This window comes from Cuculus canorus, chromosome 3 (assembly GCF_017976375.1).
Source record: "Cuculus canorus isolate bCucCan1 chromosome 3, bCucCan1.pri, whole genome shotgun sequence".
NCBI lineage: Eukaryota > Metazoa > Chordata > Aves > Cuculiformes > Cuculidae > Cuculus > Cuculus canorus.
In genome coordinates this window covers 94,887,604-94,908,739 of record NC_071403.1, presented here as the reverse complement: position 1 = coordinate 94,908,739, position 21,136 = coordinate 94,887,604, and the positions used below count along the sequence as shown (strand labels likewise).

Below are 21,136 nucleotides of genomic sequence, written 5' to 3'. Positions count from 1 at the left end.
CAGTGCTAGAAATGTGGCTTTAGTTAAATAATGGTTGAATTCCTGTTACTTAATATGGTAGTGTTTATCACTTGGTAAGAGGTAGGAAGCGCTATTAACTCATTACAGGTTAACATAATGGCTGTATTTTCAGAAATGCATGAACCAGGACCATATTTAATTGGGAAGACTCTTATACATCGCCTAGGTACACATAGCTAGAAGGGCAGCAGCAAGTTTAGACTTACTGTGTATGTGATGGAACACTCTGCTCTTCTGCAACAAGTGCAATGCATCCGGATTACTAAATGCTGACTGTCAGCAGTAAGGGCCTCTTGTAAAACTGGAGGAGTTATGCCGTATTTCACTAACATCTGAACCTCTCTCACCCAGGCCTCTCTAATCACATTTGTGTGCAGCCTAATATCTCCTACACTCATTAGGTAGCTCGGAAGCGGCAATAACTTATACTGACAGATCCACCAGCAGAGGTATCTAAGTCTTTAGCGCTACTGCTGCCTCTGATTTTTCTCCTTTAGGTCAGGTCTTTCAGGACCAACATGCTCAATCACCTTAGCTTCTACCTCTTGAATCTCACTGTTTTTAACTCCAAATTGCAGCTAAGTACAACCTAGTTGAGGCCTTTGTAAGCCACAGCAATAATCATTTAAGATCAATCCCAGCTGTACTAGCTGAACTGAACTGAATCCAGTGTAAGCAACCTTTCCCTCGATGTATTTTATCTTGCAAGTTAAAAGAAAACTTACACAAAAAGCCTTGGACCTCTTCTGGACACCCATGGTCTGGCCAGTCAGTGTACTGCAAATGCCACACTGTCCTCTCTTGTCCTGAGAGAAGATGCTTGACCTTCAGACCAGTAGTTGCATAGCAGCCGGAGTCTGTGCGGAACTTAGTTGTCACCTTGAATTTCCCATAAGTGGCTGAGCTGTGCTTAGAGCCCAGTTTAGGCCAGTAACGATGACTCTTACTTCTTCCTCCCTCCTTAAAAACCAACCACCCAACAAACAAATAAACAAAAAAATAACCATTAGTTCCTGCAATTATAATTCTCTACAAACAGAAGTCATAAAATTCTGCATATAAGTCAAGTACTCTTATTTCAAATCACTGGAAGAGCAAGGAGCATCCCACAAAGTAAAGAAAATATCCATTAAAACTCTCAGCCATATAATATTTCTAAGCATAAATACACTTGAAGTACTAGCTCTTGTCTTGTGGCAAAAGCCAGCTGCTGCCTACAATTCCCCTCACAAGGAAGCCTTTCCTTTAAATGGAAAAAGATTCTCTTCAGCAGCTTCTAAGTATCTGTTGTTGAACAGTCCTTGGAACTGGACAGTGCCTTGGTGTGCTACACCCTGTCTTTGCTAAAAGCAACCAGGCACAGAGCAGAATGCAGTGTGAGTTAGCAATGTGTGCCAGTTTTTATAACATAGCGCATAGTTCTTGGATTACAATAGAAATAACTGTTTTGCTTGGCATAAGAATAAAAAGATCTCTTTTTTCACAGGGACACTTCTACGGAAACAACAGCTTCTGGTCTCTTTTCAGCCGATAAGAGTGTCCTTGGATGGGGTGGAAACCTGTGTCATTTTAACCAGGGGCAGTTCAGCACTCTCACATTCCAATGGAAATGTTTTGGCCGAGCTGAAGTGAAGCAGGGGGGAGGGGGAGCTCTGCTTGTTTCACTTTAGTACTTGCCAAACCCAGTATCAGAAAGTTACAAAGTACAGTATTATAGCAATACAAGCATATGTTCAAACAGAGTTAAGAGGAAAAAGGGCTGTTGATATAAAAAACAGGTTACTGGTGTGGGAAGTGATGATAACAAGAGATTTGCTCACATCAGAAAGAACTGTTTTCTGGGATTCTACATACCTCTTCAGCTGTGACCATGGCTATAACATTCACTCCCTGTTCCCACACCATCTGCCAGAAGTCATGGCATGTGTGTGGCAGAGGCCCTTGCGTAGCAATGTAGTGCCACTCCTCTCCACCTACAGTCACCTGGGAGTAAGGAGAAAAAATAGTCAGCACCCAAATTCTCAGCAGTGTCTGTGCCAGAGCTGCCCTTTAAACAAAGGAGACCGTAATGAAACATTCACTTCTTTGTTCTTCCACTTTTGTTCAAAATTCTGGACAAGAATCATCCTCTTGATTGGAGCAAATCTGACAAAACACAATCTTCGGTGATTCTAAGTCCTTTCTTGATGCCCATAAACATAAGGCTTCAAGCAAAACTTCATCTATTTTGCTTGCCATTAAATCTGGATCATACAGATGAAAAAAACTTTTTTTTTTTTTTTTTAAGGCCCCATTTCTGATATGGTTGAAATACAATTAAACAGCTGACTGACTTCTCTGGCCTTGTGACAGACCCATGATGAAAGAACAACTGAGCACCAGGGGAAGTGTCCATATGTATTAACAAGTCATTGCATTGCTGCAAATTAACACACGGTGGTTTAGAAAACCTGAACACAAATGACATTTTGCACAAGGAAAGCTAAAGGCCTCTGCTGTTTAGGGCCTCCTTCAATTATTTTCCACTCGGGCAAAAAATAATTTCTTAAACAGGCTCTTACTACATTGATCACTGCTGAAGATGTGGCAAAGCCATTCCCAGAGGATGCAGTTATGCAGCCACACTGTACATAACACAGAGCTCGCATGGGCCTGTTGGCCAGCTAGCAATGGGATCAAGACAGGCTTCAAGTTACTCTTCCTCACTCATCTCAGGTTTTCCAGTTCAGAAGCTGCAAACGTCTATAAAGTAAATCCAGCCCATTAAATGGCTTTCAAACGCCATGTGAAATTTAAAGTTATCTAAAGCTGTAGTCACACAAGTCTATTTCTCAATACACAACAGGATTACCAACCAGATCTTAAAGAAGTATCTGTCTGCTTTCATGACAACACATCGTGAAATTATCTTTAAAGCACTAACACACAGATTTACACACTATAAATCATGTAGTGCCCTGAGTAGACTCAGTAGTACCTTGGACTTAACCAGTATAAAACACTGCACCACTTACCTAACTGAGGCAGATCCTCATACTTAAGGCAGTTAAAAAAAAAAAAAAATCACTTTTATGTAAAAAAATATTCTATGACAGATTTTTTGCTAAACATTAAAAAAGGTTTATATAAAAATAGGGGGTTTTTCCAATATTTCAGGTAAAAAGCCAAACCAGTTCCAGAGCTACTAGATATCATTTTAAAATGTGCTTGCCAGCAGAAAGCAAACTCAGACGAACTAATTATTTTGGAAAGTTAAAATGTTTTTCCTTCTCAGGCTAAGACATCCTAACTCCACATGTTTGCCCAGAGCTACTTCTCACAACAAAGTTATAAATCCCAGAGAAGATTTACAACAGAAATGCTGACACATCCATAAATATCAAGGTGCTGTTAGACACCGCTACGAGGAGCAATCAATAACTGACAGGTTTAGGCATACGCTATATTTAAGGTATAGGTCTTCAAATACATTTCCAGAAATAGAATCTATTTATTTGTTATGCAAACAGCTGTTCAGTAAGCTGAGTCACTTGGCTTTTTACATGTGTAACTAGCATAGCATTTGTATAATGATAAATTTTTCACTCCACTGAAAATGGTTTTCAACTCTGTACACCAGCTTGTTTGCTTAATTCATATTCTGCAGCATTCTCCTCTGTGCATGATGGTTAAAATCTGCAAGACCAATGCAGGTAAACTCCTCAAATTCTTGCACTGGGTGGGAATGAATATAAACCACACAGTACTACCTGGCATCTCATACTTGTGCTGGTCTTGCACTTGCATGGTTGCCTGCAGTGATGAGTGCTGGTGTAGCATTATTGAGCTTTTTCAGTTAATCCTGACCTGACCCAAACAGTCAGATGAAATGCTCTTAAGAACTTTTTGTTTAATCTGCAAATTTAATTATAATTTATCTCTCTGGTATAGATGACAATCTTAGAATCTTAGCAGCAAATGTCAGTAAGCAGAGAAATACTGTAAAACTGTGGGGCTCACAGGCAGAGCTGGAATCCTCTAGGCATGGATCTTATCAGGATGATAGAGGAGTTTTCTTTGTTTATTGACTTCTGGTCCAAATATCCAGCCTCCTGGCATAAGATATGAAAGGACCATAAATAGTCTAGAGGGAATGGGATGCCTGGAATGTTTACTGCATTCTAATGCCCTGACTGCAGGATATTAAAAATTGAATATTGGGCTGCAAACACACACACTCTGTGCTACTGAAGTAAATTTCACAGATGCGATTTCACTTTCTAAGCAAAAGCACATCTGCTTGGCTTCCATATGCACTACTACAAGTGCAAGAGGAAAATACTGGCAAGGACCAGGTCCAGACACTAAAACATTTGTATGTGTTCCTGGGTGCTTTATGAATGTGAGATGGGTGAATGTCCAACGCTGACACACAAGGTAAAATGTGGACTCAAAACTGGCCAGGGAAAATTCTTTTCTGGCTAGTATTGCTTTGTGGGCATAATTTATGTTAGGAATCTCTTTTTTTGGCCTCCTAACAAAGTAGATGAAATATTTTGGGCTCATAAATCCATCATCATAGCAACGTCTGATTATGCAAAAACTCAGTATCTGCTACCTACCAGGCTATGTAGAAAAGCAATAACCAGCCAGGATCTTGGTTCAGAAATTGTTTTGAATCAACAGGATTTAACACTGCAAATCAGAACCAAGAAGGCCAGCAAATCTCTGTAAACTTTTTAAAAGGCTTTTACTCCAGGAAAATATTCATTTAACGTGAGGTGTTATTTATTAATTTTTATTTATTAATTATTTTATTTATTAATTTTTAATTATTTCTTTTTAATTTGGATTCTGACAATGAGAAAAAGCAGACAGCCCTCTCTGACAAGAGAATCTGTCACTTGAGGGAGAGGAGTGCTGTTACTGTTCTCAGGGTAGAGTAAAAGCCAACAACTGCAAATAGTACAGGAAGCTTAAAGAAAAAACAATCATCCGCAGCCACTGCAGGATAGTTCACTGTTAAAACTGGCTGTGTTTGAAAGTAACAGTCAGATCACATCTTAAACTATTTCTACATTGAATTAACAATTAATATTGCAGTATCACATGAATATACATTACTCACAACTACATAATTTTTCTTCGCACATGGAACTGCATACATGGAGGTACATATCCTTGATTTTTAGAAATTGTATCCTATCTGCTAGCAAATGGAAAAAAATGTTTCAGTCACACCTTATGCAGTATTTCTTTCAAGCTGCACCAGTCAGTTGCAGGGGCACATTCTGCATGGCTGGTTGCAGTCCCCCAGCGGTGAGTAGGAAAGTTTGCCTGCAGATGATTCTAGTAAGCACTCCCACTGGCGGAAACTGAATTTATTCTTCTCTAGGAGTAACACCATCTTGTGCTTCATTTAGCTGCTCTTTCTCTCAGGTACAGAATCATGACAACTATATTCCATTTTAGGTATTGAGGCTGACCTAATGCATTTTCATGAGGTTTAAAAAACATAGCATAGAGACATTGCACAATCGTCTAGCAGAGGTGGGCATAAAAAACTAAGGATGCCTCTTTAAAATGACTTCCCAGTCTATAGCAAATAAATTGATTCACGCATGTTAGTTGATTGGAGACTTCAGAGATGCCCATGCTGACACAAAGGTACAATGATGCATTCTGACTAAGCTTTTCTGAATTTCAAGAGTTACGGAAAATGCTGCTGTGCATGCAGAGATGCAAACAAAGCTTTAACACACTTTCATTTGCAAAGCAAAGCCCAAGAAAGCTTTTACCTTTATGTGTGAAGCATTGATGTAGCCTGTATTATTTTCTTTGGTTGGCACCAGCTCTACTCTGTTCTCCTCATAAGGAATGACCTCTCTGATGCGGTTCCGCTCAGTGTTTTCAGGCAAGGCAGCAGTAGTGAAGATCCCATCTGCCTTTTTCTTTGGAATCTGCTCATATTCTGTAAACACCATCCCCTCTTCCAACTTCCTCTTCAAGATTTTGCACTAAAATTTAGGAAAAAGGAACACCAATCCATTAATTCCTCCTGGAAGAATGTTTATCACTAGATCCATCCATCAGTTCTTCCAATTTCAATATGTAGCCATAGCATTCTTTGGTCGCTTCTTTCTTTTCAGTTACAGTTATCTGAGGAAACACAACACACTTATTTGTACTGAATGAAACCGCAAGCAAATTTTAGATCTTTACATTCCACCTCTGCATTTTTCAAGACTGATTCCATAAAAAGCAAACCCATGCTAAATAAAATCCTTGTTCAGTATGAATTTATATGTGATTTCACCATAACAGATACTTGTAAAATTATTTTAAATTTATCTTTTCAGGAAGAAGATCACACTGCAAGAAGTGTGATGTGGTCCGTATTTCCAAAATACTCCCTAACTTGCACACATGGAATTTCTGTGGTTGAGCAGAACTCCACACATGTACAAGCAGAGGTTAAGTCCCATCGTCTGCATACCAGACAATACAAGGCTGCAAATTTCTATCCAGAAAGCCAGTAAGATAATTTGCAAATATGTCCCTCAAATCTTAATGGCAGCAACTGTTTTTAATTTCTGAAATTCCACATACATGCACACAACCGCATGCGCAAACATCAGGAGGCAAATATCTTTTTTTTTAAAAAAATTAAAAAATAATCCCATTAGAGACATTAACTGAACTCCTTAGTTGTATCAGAACATGAAAGACGGTGTCTACGGATGATCACTGAAGAAAGACTGCCTGATCAAATGAAAAATGTGGGAAGTGTTAGATTTACAGCTTGATCTTGTATAACATTGTATGGTCTCGTTAAACAGCGAATGGTCTCAATTTTCACCTACTTCAGTAAGTGTTCAAGGCACGTAAAACTTTTATCAGCACCCAAAGACACATCAGTGTTAACCACATACTTTTTCCAATAAATGGCTCTGAAAACTTTTAAGATAATTTTTTTTCAGCTTTTAAATAAAATTTTAATATTTTAGAAACTTCACGCTGCTGGGAACAAAGCGCTTGAGCAACATTTCATAAGCTTCCATCTTACCCTCTCATCCATTGGCACCTTGGCGACTTCATCCTGGCTGTCCTCCGGCACTGGAACCCTAGCAACTGAGAGTCCGTTCAGTGCTGCCAACATCAAGGGCCTCTTCTGGGCCTCCAGGCCTGCCATCTTCTGCTTTTCTAGATTCTTTTGGCAAGAAAAGGCACGTTTTCATCTCTGTGTGATTATTTATAATGCCAGTAAAATGCTGGAATGTTTTTTTAATCTCCAAAATCTGCAACTCTCTGGCCAAGGAATGCAGATGATCACCATTAGCATCGTAAATTCAAATACAACCTCTATTCTTCCTGTTATTCCTCAAAGGCCTGCTCCTACATGAGCACAGAATTTTAATTTCAAAGAAGCGATCCCAGCATATAATACAGTTTACATGCCATTATAAGACATACAAATACAATCTAGAGCATTTTTCTGCAAACATTATCCTGAATGTAGGACACACAAAGAATCACCCTGTTGTGTTAAAGCGGTGCTACCATAGCCAAGATACCTGGGGCATCTTTTAAAAAGCAATAATTTCAACCGATTGTAACAAACAGTAAAACACTGGGCAGTTGTTCCTCTTCTCTGATGGTAATACTTAAAGCGAGACGTCTTCTGATGCAGTTGGTTATTAGGGTGATTCAAACAGCACCCATGGTATATTTCACACTAAAAACTGAGCTCACAGATCCCAGAAACCAAACAGAACAGCAGCTAGGGAGGGATATCATTTATCATATTCACACATCATATTACGCTGCAACACAGAGAATCCAAGTACGAATTTTAAATTCATCCTGCTGCCCTCATTATACCTCCTTATACTGAGCCTGAATGCCTTCAGACATATGTAAATGGCTTGTTTTTTCAACAGCCTGTAAGCTTTTCCCTCAGCACTGGATTCTTCCAGAACACTAAGTAAAGATCAAACTGAAAAGCAAAACAAAAATGTAAAATCATTCTGCTTTCTTTTCTTACTTCCAGAAAGCAGAGAAATGCAATTATTTTTCCTTTGTTTGGGGATTTTATTATTATTACTACTCGCATGCTAAAACAGCAAAGTCTGCCTTTGAAAAATCAATGTAATCAAATTACCATTAATATGACGTGATTTCTATGACAAAGAGAAAGTCTGCATGTATTAAGACTGCTGATCTACACTGAAATCACCTCAAAAGCTTAGTGCTAAGACCACCCCTTCACTCTAAAAGCAACAACAGCAGCAACAGCACTTTTTGACCAAAGGCTGATCTGAAAGATTATTCAGGGGAAGAGTACTCAAACATCTCTGATCTCTTCTTACCTTTATTTCCATCCTAAGATCCTTTGGGGTCCTTGCTTCTGAACATGTTTTCCTTCCCCAGAAGATCAAAAGAGCATATCTATGCTTGTTATATCAATGTCTACAGCATTCATTCATGAAAGATAATGTTTTTTGGTCAAGTACCTGTTTTATGTTTCAAGTTTAAGATTCTGCAAGGAGTAAACTCAGTCTCCATGATACAACTTAGTGGCCCAAGTTTGATACCTAACCATCAGCTTAAGGATCACCAACAAACAAGAAGCACTAAACACGTTTAGAAATGCTTCTTTAATTTACAGTAGTATTTAAATCTAACTAGTTACTGATCTAGTACATTACAAGCTCTCTTTTGCCCTGGGTCATTTAGATGAATCATTAATTTGTTTCAGGAATTGTTTTTGTATAAGATCTCAATTCTGAAAAATAAAATAAAATAAGAACCACGGCACACTTTGCTCTCTGTAACTGCAGTTGCACTTCCCAGAGCGCTACATGGAGCACATACATAAGTCACTGAATGGTAAGCACCCCTCATATTTCTGCCATTGCTTGCAGGAACACTGAAGCCTTTAAATACTTCTTATTCTAAATTCACTGCAAGTTTAAAAAGACCCTATTTCTCATACTTGAGTAGTTATTTTAAAGAAAACAAACAATCCAGATCCTCAATCACCCAGCCTCTACACCTGCTGTTTCTGTAATTAGGTATCTGGTCCCTCATATAGTTACGGGCAAAACTGGCAATACACATTCTATAGCTACCAGTGTCTTGTCTTATTCAGATAACTACGTTATATAAAGTAGCAGGAAAGACAATAAAACAGATCATTTGAAAAACTCAAGAGTTTCCATTATATTATATATTATGTGATACTTGACATCTCTGCAAAGAAGAAAATGCTAGCACAAACACAATCTCCTGCAAATCTCAACAAACACCTTTTAGACTCCTCCTGTCCTCAAATCCACAGGGTCTGGAGTTGTACAGCCAGAAGGGGAGCTCTGTGATCAGCCTCCTTATCACATTCTGTGTGCTCTGCCACTCACCTTGGGCTGGCACTGCTGCCAGGGTGGTGGCACCATCAGCTGCATCAGTTGCAGATCTGGCCAGCACTGAATAACCACAGCAGAAGCAGACCAGCAGTGCACAGGATCAGCCCCTTTGGTGGCCATACAGACCCATGAAACCAAATTGTATGTGACAATTGATATCACATTTCCTAACTTCAAGAAATCAACATCTTCCCACCCACGTGTTTCACACAGTTTACTGATCCAACATTTTTCTGGTATGGAAACTGACCTGCATGATTACTCATTTCCAAGAAGCCACTGCAACAGAGTAAGGCACTTACCCTCATCATGATTTCTCTTTCTATAATGCTGTCCTCAATAGAAAACATTTCAGACACAGGCCTTTCCTTGACAGGTTCTTTCTTGACCCGCTCCTTCACACTTGTGAGGTCAGGCTCTGAGATAGAGGGCCCGAGCGAAGACCCATTTATTGCCATTTGATCAGTTCGAGAGACACTAATGGCTTTGGAAGGTCCTGGCCTCATGGCCTTGGCCCTGGCTACAGCCACAGAAATGCTAACAGGGTCCTGCCTCAGGGCTCCATTGCTGACACTTTTACGAGGCCCAGGATACTCTGGAGGAGGTTTATTTGGTATTCTAGCCAAGGCAGCTTGCAGCTGAGCACTGTACTCCATGTTCTCATGGAGAGCTGTTATCTGTGACACAGATTCTGAGGTTTCTTCTTCTTCTTCACTTTCACTGCTGTGTATCAGCATTGTGGCATTAGAGAATGTCTTTTTGTGATGATAATGAGGAACGTGCTGAACTTCATGCCCCATCTGAACTGACTCTTCCGGCTGCACCTGCTCCCGCAAAGTGTTTCTGCGTGGCAGGGGGGCATTTAAAGTTTTTAATGCCATGGCTTCTATACCACGTACCATATTGCTGATGACCTCCAAACTATGGCGCTTGTTCACAGCTGCATGATGCTTCACTGCCATAAGGGGCTCGCTGACCTCCTGAAGTGACTGACGGACGACCGGTGAGCTGTCCTCTTGGAAGGTCTTCACAGAGAGCTGAACTTTGCGTGTGACCAAGTCAGGACTGCTCCCACTGACATACTTGTGCCGGTGACTTGCCAGGTCTGGCGTGCTAGTGGCTGGACGTGGGCGTGGGTACGGAGGTGGGGGTCTGAAGAGATAGTTCTTTAACATGTGAGTAGTGTTGTAACTCTGACTGCTCTGCAGCTGCATGTTGGCCAGCTCTGGTGTGCTGACAGTGTGGGATATGGCACTAGCTGCTGTCTTATTTTGCACAGCATTATTAGGGTTCATTTGGTCTGATGGAGCCACAGGCTTGTTATAGCTACCACCCTGGGGCCCATACGTAATTGTATAAGGATGTCTCTCTCGAATCTCAGGCTGACTGTAAACTAGGTCTTCTGCCTGCTTATAAGCATGTGTGTTTCCAATATTGAGATTCCTCAAAGACTGACTTTGGCTATCCATCTGGATTACTCCTCTCTTCATTTGCCTCATGACAGTTTCATAATCTGGAGTCGGTCGGTAAGATGGTACTATGATTGCACTATGTCTGTGGCTGGGGATATAGTCTGCCCTCATGATGTCACTTCCAGGGATGCTCAGATTTGAGGACATTGGAGATGCCTGGATGAAGTTCTGTGAGCGATTGAGGGAGTTCATGCTGTGGGCACTGCATACGCTCCCATTGGGTCCATTACCATTCAAGTAGCTGAAGTCCATTGGACACCTGTCCAAACTGGTCTGAGACCTACAGTAGAAAGTTTCTTCATTTCCATGGAAAATGCTATCTGTGCAGAGCAGAGATAAAGACATTGACAATTTTAACATGCAAGGACTAATTCAGCGTTAACTAAGCTTCAAATGCAGTCTGCACAAACAATTAAGGAGACAGCTTGGTATGCAACAACTGCAGGGAACATCTGGTCTTGGGAGCATCCTTGGGTCACTGAAACAGAACTAAAACAAAACTACTTCCGTAAACACTCACAATAGTTAGCAAAATATGGTAGCTCTGAATCTTGTGGGAGACATGAAAGGGGAAAGAGAAGTGTTTTTGCCTGAGGTGGCAAGAAAAAATAAAATAAAGGGGTATCTTCTCCCTTAGCATCCTGGAAGGATTCACTACTGCTGCCACTTTAAAAATCCAGTGCTGCTAGCCTATGGTAATCTTAAAAATTCTCTTGTCTTTTCTATTGATGCACTCCAATCTGTGATTTGAAGTAGCAGAAGACTGTGGAATTGGAAATCCTACTTCAGACCAACCAACAGTTTTGAGGATCTGAATTATAACACAGCAGGGTGATGGAGACTTGGGGGAGGAGCAGGGGAGAAAAAACACACACACTACAGATTTGAACTGCAAAGAAAGTAGTCTAACAGACCTGGCTACATGTATTCCAAGAGGCAGTGGGCTTAAGTGTGCGAGACTCAAGGTGTTTAGGTGCTGGGCTCTATTCCCAGCCTTGATCAAAGTTACCTGATAAAACCTCTTAGAAAATTTATTTGTCAAACAACGGGGTGATAATAGTTAACTTTCCTTAAGTCTGTAAGGCTAACAAAGCAGGCAGATGTTGGTGAGAAAGCAGCAGAAAAGATTATCTAAATATACAGTTTCATGAACAAGACACTACAATTTCTCCCACAGCTAAAAGATATTTGCTGTCTCTTTTTCCCTCACTCCCTGGCCCCAGCTGGCACTGTCTTATAGCACACCCATCACACTTCCTTTAGAAATTATTTTTTCAGCTCACTGAACTGGAATACCAAGTTTAAGGTCCATATAATCATGCACAGACATTTTAGAGAAATTTGAAAACTGAAATTGGACTTCAAACAGAAAACTTGCTGTAACAATAACTATAAAACTGCTAGCTCTCCTCCAGCAGCAACTCCCATTTAACCATGACAGCATTAGACATAAGAGGCAGGATCTTCTTTGCATACACATAAAACTGAAGTCCATTAAAGGAAAAATATATGTTCTAATTACCTTGTGAATTATGTGTTTCAGTGTAGTGTTCTCCACACTGGACATGCATAGGAGGCAGTATAAATGGATGTTGTCTTGGCTGAAACGAAAGCACAAGGGGGAAAAAAGCATTAGGAACTTTGTTTACTACAGTTTTCGCAGCTGGAACAGGAAAAACGGTTCTATGCCCTTTTCGCTGAATATTGTTCTTTCTTACCCAGCCAAAAACACATGGCTTGGCATTTCTTTATAGAGCAGAGAATCATACTTTGTAAATTGTTTGCTAAATTTTGTTATGGAGCCCAAAGCTGACCAGTTGAGACTTCTTTAAGTTCCACTTCACAAAAGAACATCCAGATTACCAGCTCACTTAAAACTTTCAAAAGTTCATTAAAGCCCTTGACCTTGAAGAATTAAAACAAAACAAAACACCTAATCAGGGCAAACACGGGAGATGGAAAAAATTCAAGGTCCTAGAACACTGTTACATAAGCAATAGGAGCACATATGGACTTAAAATAACTGCAAATTACATGAATATTGGATTCCCTAGATGATGAATCGGAGCCTTCCGCCAACAATCTATACCACAAGTTTCTTAACACTACAAGTATCACAGAGGGCAACTCTGCATTAAATGAGCAGGATCATTTGCAGCAAAATAAATCACAGCTGATGTATTCACCAGCTTTGTTCATTGGTAAACCGATGCGTTTTGCAATCACATTTTCCCACCTGTACTGTCTGCTGTCACCAAGCAAGATTTATGAAAACATACTTTGATATAAGAAGTCAAAAAGAGAAGGAGGACAATCTTTTCTCATTAATATGTCTTCCTTAACAGTGGAATAAGGGCTTTTCATCTAGGCTGATTGAAGTAGTTCAAATTATTAAGAAATACCATGGATGCCCAAGGCAAAAAACAAACACGAAATCATTTACCTTTGCATGCACATGCACAACATGAGCACCACACAAGTCAGCTACTGAAGAGGGGGTGGGGAAGGGATGAAATTTTCATTTTCTATGTAAATGGGGAGAGGGAATGAGAATCAAAGAAACTGAGCACACATATGAATTCTTGCATATAAAATGGCTGTGTTAAACCAGAGCTGGAAAATGATGTAGAATGTATTTCTGCTTCAACAACTACTTTCAAGGGTATAAAACCCTACTCTTACTGAACGATCTGGGCAAAGGAACCTGCTGCTGACAACCCAATTAGCAGAGCTTAGCCTGAAACAAACCAAGACGTTGGAAAGCCTGAAAAATGAGAAAGGAAAGGAAGAAGTGACTTCTATTTGGAATGTACAGATCTAGAGCAGACAGTTCTCTTTGTGACAGATGTTATGGAAGGTATCTGCAAGAAATTAGGGATTATTGTGTTGTGGACTTTCGGGTTTTTTTGGTTTTTTTTTTTTTTCTTGGTGTTGGTTGTGAATTTGGGGTTTTTTGAAAGCCCGTCTGCCTCTTCTGACAAATCAGGAGAAGCTTGATATGTGTATAATGTCAATATCCAACTTAAGGATAACTCGGGTTCTTTTTTCTTTTTTTTCCAAATCAGGTGATTAAACATATCACCATCATAAGATCTACACTAAGGAGGTTTTGCTGGAAATCCAACATTGCTGATACAGTGAAACAGTATAAAATGGCTTTAAAGTAATAGTTAATAACATATAGGTTCACCACTATGCCAAAACTGTATAAAGGATCTTAATCTGAAAGTAATGAAACTGATCCTCAGTGAAGTGACAGAGCCTCACTCAAAGGTCCCACTTCACTCCTATATATGTGAATGGGACTCCCAATCACATATATGCCTACCAATATATTACCATACAAGACAAATGAATAGATAGATGCATAAAGGTATGTACAGTGCAGACAACAGTCGGGGGGGCTTTTTTATTTTCTCCCCAAAGAGAACTGTTCCAACAAGTTAACAAAACAATTATGAAAAAATGCAAACAGCTGAAAGTTCAACATGAATGATTAGCAGCCCAGTTGCTTGTTAATTGATGAGCACACATTCCTCCTCTTGATCTTCCCGAGAATGTTTTTTTTTGTTAAAAAAAAACAAAAAACCAAACTGTTGCATTCTTATGTTCAAAACAAAGAGAGGCAGCAGGATCTGCTTTTCCTTTGAAAAAGTAGATTTCCATTTTTCATATCTAATATAGAAGGCAGTTCTCTTTCTGTTGTGCTATATCTGAAGCCAAAGCATAAGAATGCAATCCTTATTTTAAATTTAGAAAGTGTTCTATCTTACACAATGCCCTACCCCATTAGAAATAGCATAGACATTCTTAACAACCCCACCATGGCACATACCAAGGATGACCTACTCCAAGTGGGCCGTCGTCGGATAGGAGGAGGAGAATTTGATTGTCTGTGGAAGAAAAAGTAAAAAGAAATACTAGAAACGAGTAATATATTTTAATTCTGATTCAAGAATGAATGGGGAAAAACAAGAGATGAAGAATCTGTAAGTATTGCTCATTAATGTGATTTAAAAAAACATGAACGAATGAAAATAATTCAGGTCCTTCTCTAAATACCGAAAGTATTCCAGGTCCAAAATACACATGCCTTCTGTTCATTAACCTATTTGGCTTACTTGGAAACATAAGAAAGAAAAGCTCTGGTTTAAAAATGAATCAAACAAGTCTCTTAAGCAACAAAAACTGAATAAAGCACACAGGCATGGTTTGAGGTGACTTAAGGTGAACATTAAAACAATGACAATTTTATGAAATTCATAGCAATCACTCCAAAGCAATGCGCATAGACCAGGAGGAGGAAAAAAATGCAGGTGGTTAGGATAATACTAGCAGAGCCACATACAAGGTTAGAGTAGCCAAGTGCAGTGGAATGAAAAAGGAGTGTAGGAGGAAAAAAAAATGAGGAAGGGAAAGAAACAAGTTGAAGGAGGCAGAAATATAGTGCTTACGTGAAGAGAGGAAAGGTGGAATTTGTCCTCTTACATTTTCTGATCTGGTGAATGATGTTATGTGCGATTAGAGGAAATGCACACAGGAAACCAAACAACTATCATTTTAACAGAGCGCAGGAAAATTATTTGGCTAGGAAACACACTGTCATAAGTATCTGTGGCTCTAACACATAAGCTGATACCACACAAGACTGTGGTAAGAAGGAGAGCTGTTCTAATGGCAAGAATGTATTTAAATTCCAGTTATTCCACTCAGCAACCTCATGACATTCCCTGTATTTGTTAGTCAAAATATTTGTAAGTTGTATATGAAGCAGTTTATGGTACCCACATACTTACGGCTCAGTGTTTAGAAATAAACATGGTCAAAAGCTATTGCTTCTGTAGTCTGGATTACGAACATTAACAGACTAGTCCCCTTTGTTGACCCCAATATATAGCCTCAAAGGGAAAATATTCTGAGATATTCAAATTATGGTATTGATTGACATTCTCATTGCTATTCAAAGTCTACACATCATGAAAATTTCTCAAAATTCCAATTTTCTCAAAGCAAAATTTATCTCAAATTAAAATTGCTGCATGCTGCTGTAAATGAAATATACTCTGCTAATAAACTGTCTTTTGACTTGTAACTACTGCCTCATGAATTCCTCCTTCAGTTAAGATGTATCCACCTGTGTGAGAGGACTAGCTCCAGGCCAGTTCCTTAATAAGTGCTCAAAGAAGAGCCTAATGGAGACTTTGGGTTCATATTTACAGTCTCCGCCGTGCTGTGCTAGTATGTCTATGCAGATTAACATTCCCAGATGTCCTCACTTGTTTGTTGCACATAAGCAGATGAAATATACTGCCCAAATTAGAAGATGACAACCTGTGTTTTCCATCGACCATAACTCCTGGATGGGTAGTGCATCTTCAAAATGCTACTGCAATTCATATTTTGTCATGTTAACATATGTCACCTTTCACTCAAGTTTATACTAGCATTCTGGGTTATGAATGCCAGAGACCAAGGGCTTCAATTTAAGACAGTCAGATTCATCGGCTTGGGGAGCATGAAGCCTCACAAGGGTCAGAATAAGATTTCATTTACAATTGTCTGTTCTTGCTGGTGCTTAAAACAAAACAAGAAAAAAAGGGGAAGGGGAAAAGAATAACTGACACAAGTGGCTAGAAAAAACAAAGACAGACACACCAAAACTTAGAGCAATTCCAAAGAAGGGTGTTAGAAAACTACTCTGAAGAAAGAGTACTCACTCAGTGCAGATTTTGTTCTGTTTGTAAAATTTGTGTCTTGCTGCAAACAGCCGTGAAACATATTTAGCATTTTCAAGATCGTCCTTTAAACACACAAAAAAAGAAAAAGGAAAAAAAAAATAATCAATCATTCATTGTGCTATTCTTACCTAAAAGTAACAAAGATTTTTAAAAATTCAATTGCAGTAATGCTTGGTAAGTCCATCATGTACAGAATCTGGCTGCCAAGAACACGCCTAGCGCCCTCAAGAGCATTCAAGGCATTAAATTACTGAAATACAGTGGCATGCCTTTACATGCTGCCACTTCACTGCTAAGTCACGGTGGGAGGGGAGGAGGAACAACAACAACAAAAAAATGGCTCTAGCTAGCTGTTCCAGATTCTATACTGGCCTTGGATCACGGAGATATGGAGTGATTTTAAATAGCACTTAACAGCACTGCAGCTCTCTGAGTTCCAGTATGTGCATGCATGGTAGTTTATGCCCAGTTTCTTCAGCTGCTTGCGCTGCTATATTTATCCCAGCATGAAAAACGGTGTGGCATTGTGGATGTTTCATCCAACAAGCACTTTGTTTTTTGCAGACTTCCCAGTATAGTATACTTTGGGATGCCTGGAAGAGAATACTAATGTTGGTAGCTAAACAAAGTTAATGTCATTAAACAAAGTTAATTTCATTCAAGTAAAATGTGAACTTTGAGGGGGGCTTGTGGTGAGTTAGCCCCTTCAGGGAAGTGGAATTTTAAAAGTTTTTTTTTATATAAGCAGCTTTCTTGATGATATTGATTAGATTGTCTTCTTACCGTGTGAAAGAGTACATTCTCTTCTTTGTTGACCAACTCTAGAACAATTGAAGACTTGTTATGTGCTATATTACCAATGTCATTCCACCTGTAGAGTAAAAAAAATGTGGTAGTTTGCCAACACATACATTCAAACATTTCACAAACATTAAGAATCCCTTAGTCAACATTTGTCTTGTTTTATGGGGAAGCTTTTCAGTAGCACTTTGGTGAATAAACTTGGTCGGGAAAACAAGGAAGTCATGCTCTAGTGCAAAGGAGGAGAGTTAAAAGTTCTCTTTCTAAATACTTATTTGAAGACACACAATAGAAACACTGTAAGTATATTAACGATAAACATGATACTGAACTGTGGCATTTTTTAACCTATTGATTTTAGCCACATGTAATAAACCTTTTTTTCTAATAGTGCCTTTCATCCTCAAATGCCATTTCCCACTCTTCCAGTGCCAATTCTTCCTAAAGAAGGTTAAGTTGATAACATGGCTATGCAGGCCATGCACATCCGGTTAATACTCTGATTTTATGCTTGCAATCTTTTTTTTTTCCCCCTCCAAGTAATTGTCAGGTTACCCAAGATCAGAGTTATAATCTTCTTACAAATAGCTGACAGACATTTGCGTACATTGCATGCAATCCACGGGGATGGAAAGGACTTGTTTGTTCTGTTTGCAGCATGCATTCCTTTTCATGTCATGGCAGGATGCTTTAAGTGCATATTTCCAAAGAGTAAGGATCGCAGCACCATCGCTACTAGATGTCAAGAAACTTCTTGACTTTGTCACTTGGCACAGTTAAATGGATACCTAATTTCTTCTCAAAATTAAATATGAAAAACATCAGCTGTGTGGAAAAGGGGGCCCTAACATTTTTGAAGATCACCACTGAAAGCCTTTTTAAGGCAAAAAAACATTCCAGTTTAAGTCTGATACAAGCCTTAGCAACTGACTAAAAATTAGATCTGCTCATAAAACACAATTTTTTGACTGCACAAATGTTCATGTTCTAATAATGGAGATCAGTAAAAATCCACTTAGAGGATTGGTGCTATTGAAGTCACATATGTAAGTAATAAAGAAACCCCACACATGGAGCTCTGAAAACAAACTCGCTTTAAATACAGAAGATCCTAGTTTTTACCTATAAATCACAGTTGTCCTTCCAATTCTGTTTTTTATGAAGATTCCCATGAAGAAAATACCAAGGCGTATGTCATTGCCATGATTATCCTGCAGAGAAAGGACATATATTTAGTTTAATAAAGAAACAGGCCAATACACCTATATAAATGCATGCTGAACTACTATACAAGCTCTTCTTCAGGATGAATGCAGGACTAACACTTGACTAATGTAGACTTCGCTGACTGGACTCTGATTTTCTTTATTTCAAAGCAGTTAGCACTTAACTGGATTAATTCTGTTGATTACTGAGACCAAACAAAGGCTAAAAGAGCCCAAGGTTCTCCTCTATCAAACAACACACTCACCACAAACTGCCATCCATTGTATTATATAATACCCCACATTCCCTATCACTGTGATTATAGCTCTCTAGAGCCCATATGACTACCAAAAGCAATACTCTTCTTTCACATTCACATCTTTTCTCCAGTCACCTGTTAAAACATGTTGAGATCTCAGAAAGCCACACCTGGAGATGGAATCCCTCTCAAAAGCTATACCCTTCACGGTTCCTCCTTTAAGTGCTCTGTGTAGAAGTTCACAGCATGACACTCTAGAAAGTACTTGTATCTCTATACAGATACATCCTCCATTGGTTTTTAATTATTGGGCTAAATATTCATTTGCACACACCACATAACATCTACTGTTCTTGCACTGTTTTTCAGATGTTCTACTGGTTCAAGTGCCTACCATTGTCACCTTGCAGGCTTCTGTCTGAAAATCATGTGCTCCTGTTCTATCGTGCAATTAGCTGTCATCTTAAAATGCTTTTTCTACATTTATCAACAAAACCAACTCTCTCTCCACTGCATACAGAGTAATTGATTCACAATTTAAAGCAGTAAATAAAAATCATGCTAACACCAAGAGTGTGGTTAAAAGAAATGCTAGAAGTAAGGATACGACAGAAGTTAATGCACTATGCATGAGCAAATTATAGAAACCATAGGGCGTCCTGCATTTTAATAGATCAGATTAGAGCTGCTCTCCTAGCCTTGTCGTACTTGATCCCCAGAAGGCAACAACTGAGTATCTACACCCATTTCTAACTACTAACTCCTAAGTGTTATGCCTCGCGCAAACAAATGATGGATGCCAATTTTCAAGCCCCAGCCTATGCATTGATTCTAAGTGCTGCATAGACCAGCATTCTTCCACATATACCACAAGTCATCAGAGGTCATGTGGCTGACAGTCTTTGGTTCAGCCTGATCAGAGGACTACGCATTCCTCTGCATTGTCCCAGTGGCAGCTTTAGAAGGCTGGGAAAATGTTGGGGAAAATATATGTATTTGACCTCATCTGGAATACTGTGTTCAGTTCTGGAATCCTCAATATAAGAAGGATATGGAGCTGTTGGATCGGGTCCAGAGGAGGGCTACAAAGATGACTGGAGGGCTGGAACACCTTCCCTACAAGGACAGGCTGAGAGAATTGGGCTGTTCAGCCTGGAGGACAGAAAGCTGAGAAGAGATCCTATAGCGACCTTCCAATACCTGAAAGGGGCCTACAGAAAAGCTGGAGAGGGGCCATTCGTAAAGGCTTGTGGGGATATGATCAGGGGAACACGTATAAACTGGAGAGGGGCAGATTTACACTGGACATTAGGAGGAATTTCTTCACTATGAGAATGATGAGACATCGGAACAGGTTGCCCAGGGTGGTTGTGGATGCCCCATCCCTGGAGGCGTTCAAGGCCAGGTTGGATGGGGCCTTGGGCAGCCTGACCTAGTGGGATGTCCCTGCCTGTGGCAGGGGGGTTGGAACTGGATGATCTTTAAGGTCCCTTCCAACCCTAACTATACCATGATACGATACATGTATACATGTATTTATGTATACACATAAATATCTATTAAAAAAGAAAGACAAACACATTTCTATTAGCATTTTCTAACAGAAACAAAGGAGAAATCATTCATTTATCCCTTTGAATGCAATTCTATTTGTCTATAAGGCCAGCATGCTGCTCTTTGATACAAGGGTAATGTCCTTCAGCAATTTTGCAAAGTGCCCACTGTTCATAAATACTTTACTGACATGCAACAACACCCAATGACTATTCCAACACAGAAATATTTTTCAGCAGCATGCAGCATTAATCCAAATGAATTGGAGGAAAACATTTATTTCATTCATTGGCAATAAACCTTCCATATTTTTTGTTGTTGGGTACAGTTTTGGGGTTTTTTTGCCATTCAGCTCCTCCCCTTCATAACAGTTTTGAAATTTGCTGAAGTACCAATTTTGACTTCAGCAGAAATCTTTTTTGTTTGGTGTGGGGATGGGTTGGTTTTTAAATTCTAGGTCAGCTCTAGAAAACACACTAACAGTCCACCGTTTATGGTGGCAGAGTTGGTTAGCAAAGAGGAATGTGCCATGATGGTAACAGCAGTTTTCAGTTTCTCAGCACAACTTAATCATGGTGGCATCCGCTCCATAAGCTGCGCATGACTATCCATGGCAGATGGGGGCTTACAGCAAAGGGAAAGTGACTACAAACATAAAATAAAACTTGAAAACTCCTCTCCATT

The 21,136-nt window shown here is 39.5% G+C and overlaps 1 protein-coding gene across 2 annotated transcripts in view; it reads right to left on the bottom strand.

Moving 5' to 3' along the window:
• The window catches only part of PTPN14 (protein tyrosine phosphatase non-receptor type 14), a 114,587-nt gene that overhangs the window by 8,743 nt on the left and 84,708 nt on the right, over nucleotides 1-21,136 (bottom strand). For both annotated transcript variants that reach the window (XM_054060923.1, XM_054060924.1), the window contains exons 8-17: nucleotides 18,556-18,644; nucleotides 17,416-17,503; nucleotides 16,612-16,694; nucleotides 14,730-14,787; nucleotides 12,417-12,495; nucleotides 9,725-11,214; nucleotides 7,067-7,210; nucleotides 5,799-6,017; nucleotides 1,876-2,004; nucleotides 747-981 (exon numbers count right to left, since the gene is read on the bottom strand). In XM_054060923.1, the coding sequence (XP_053916898.1) occupies nucleotides 747-981; nucleotides 1,876-2,004; nucleotides 5,799-6,017; nucleotides 7,067-7,210; nucleotides 9,725-11,214; nucleotides 12,417-12,495; nucleotides 14,730-14,787; nucleotides 16,612-16,694; nucleotides 17,416-17,503; nucleotides 18,556-18,644 (2,614 nt within the window). The remainder of the gene's footprint in view (nucleotides 1-746; nucleotides 982-1,875; nucleotides 2,005-5,798; nucleotides 6,018-7,066; nucleotides 7,211-9,724; nucleotides 11,215-12,416; nucleotides 12,496-14,729; nucleotides 14,788-16,611; nucleotides 16,695-17,415; nucleotides 17,504-18,555; nucleotides 18,645-21,136) is intronic.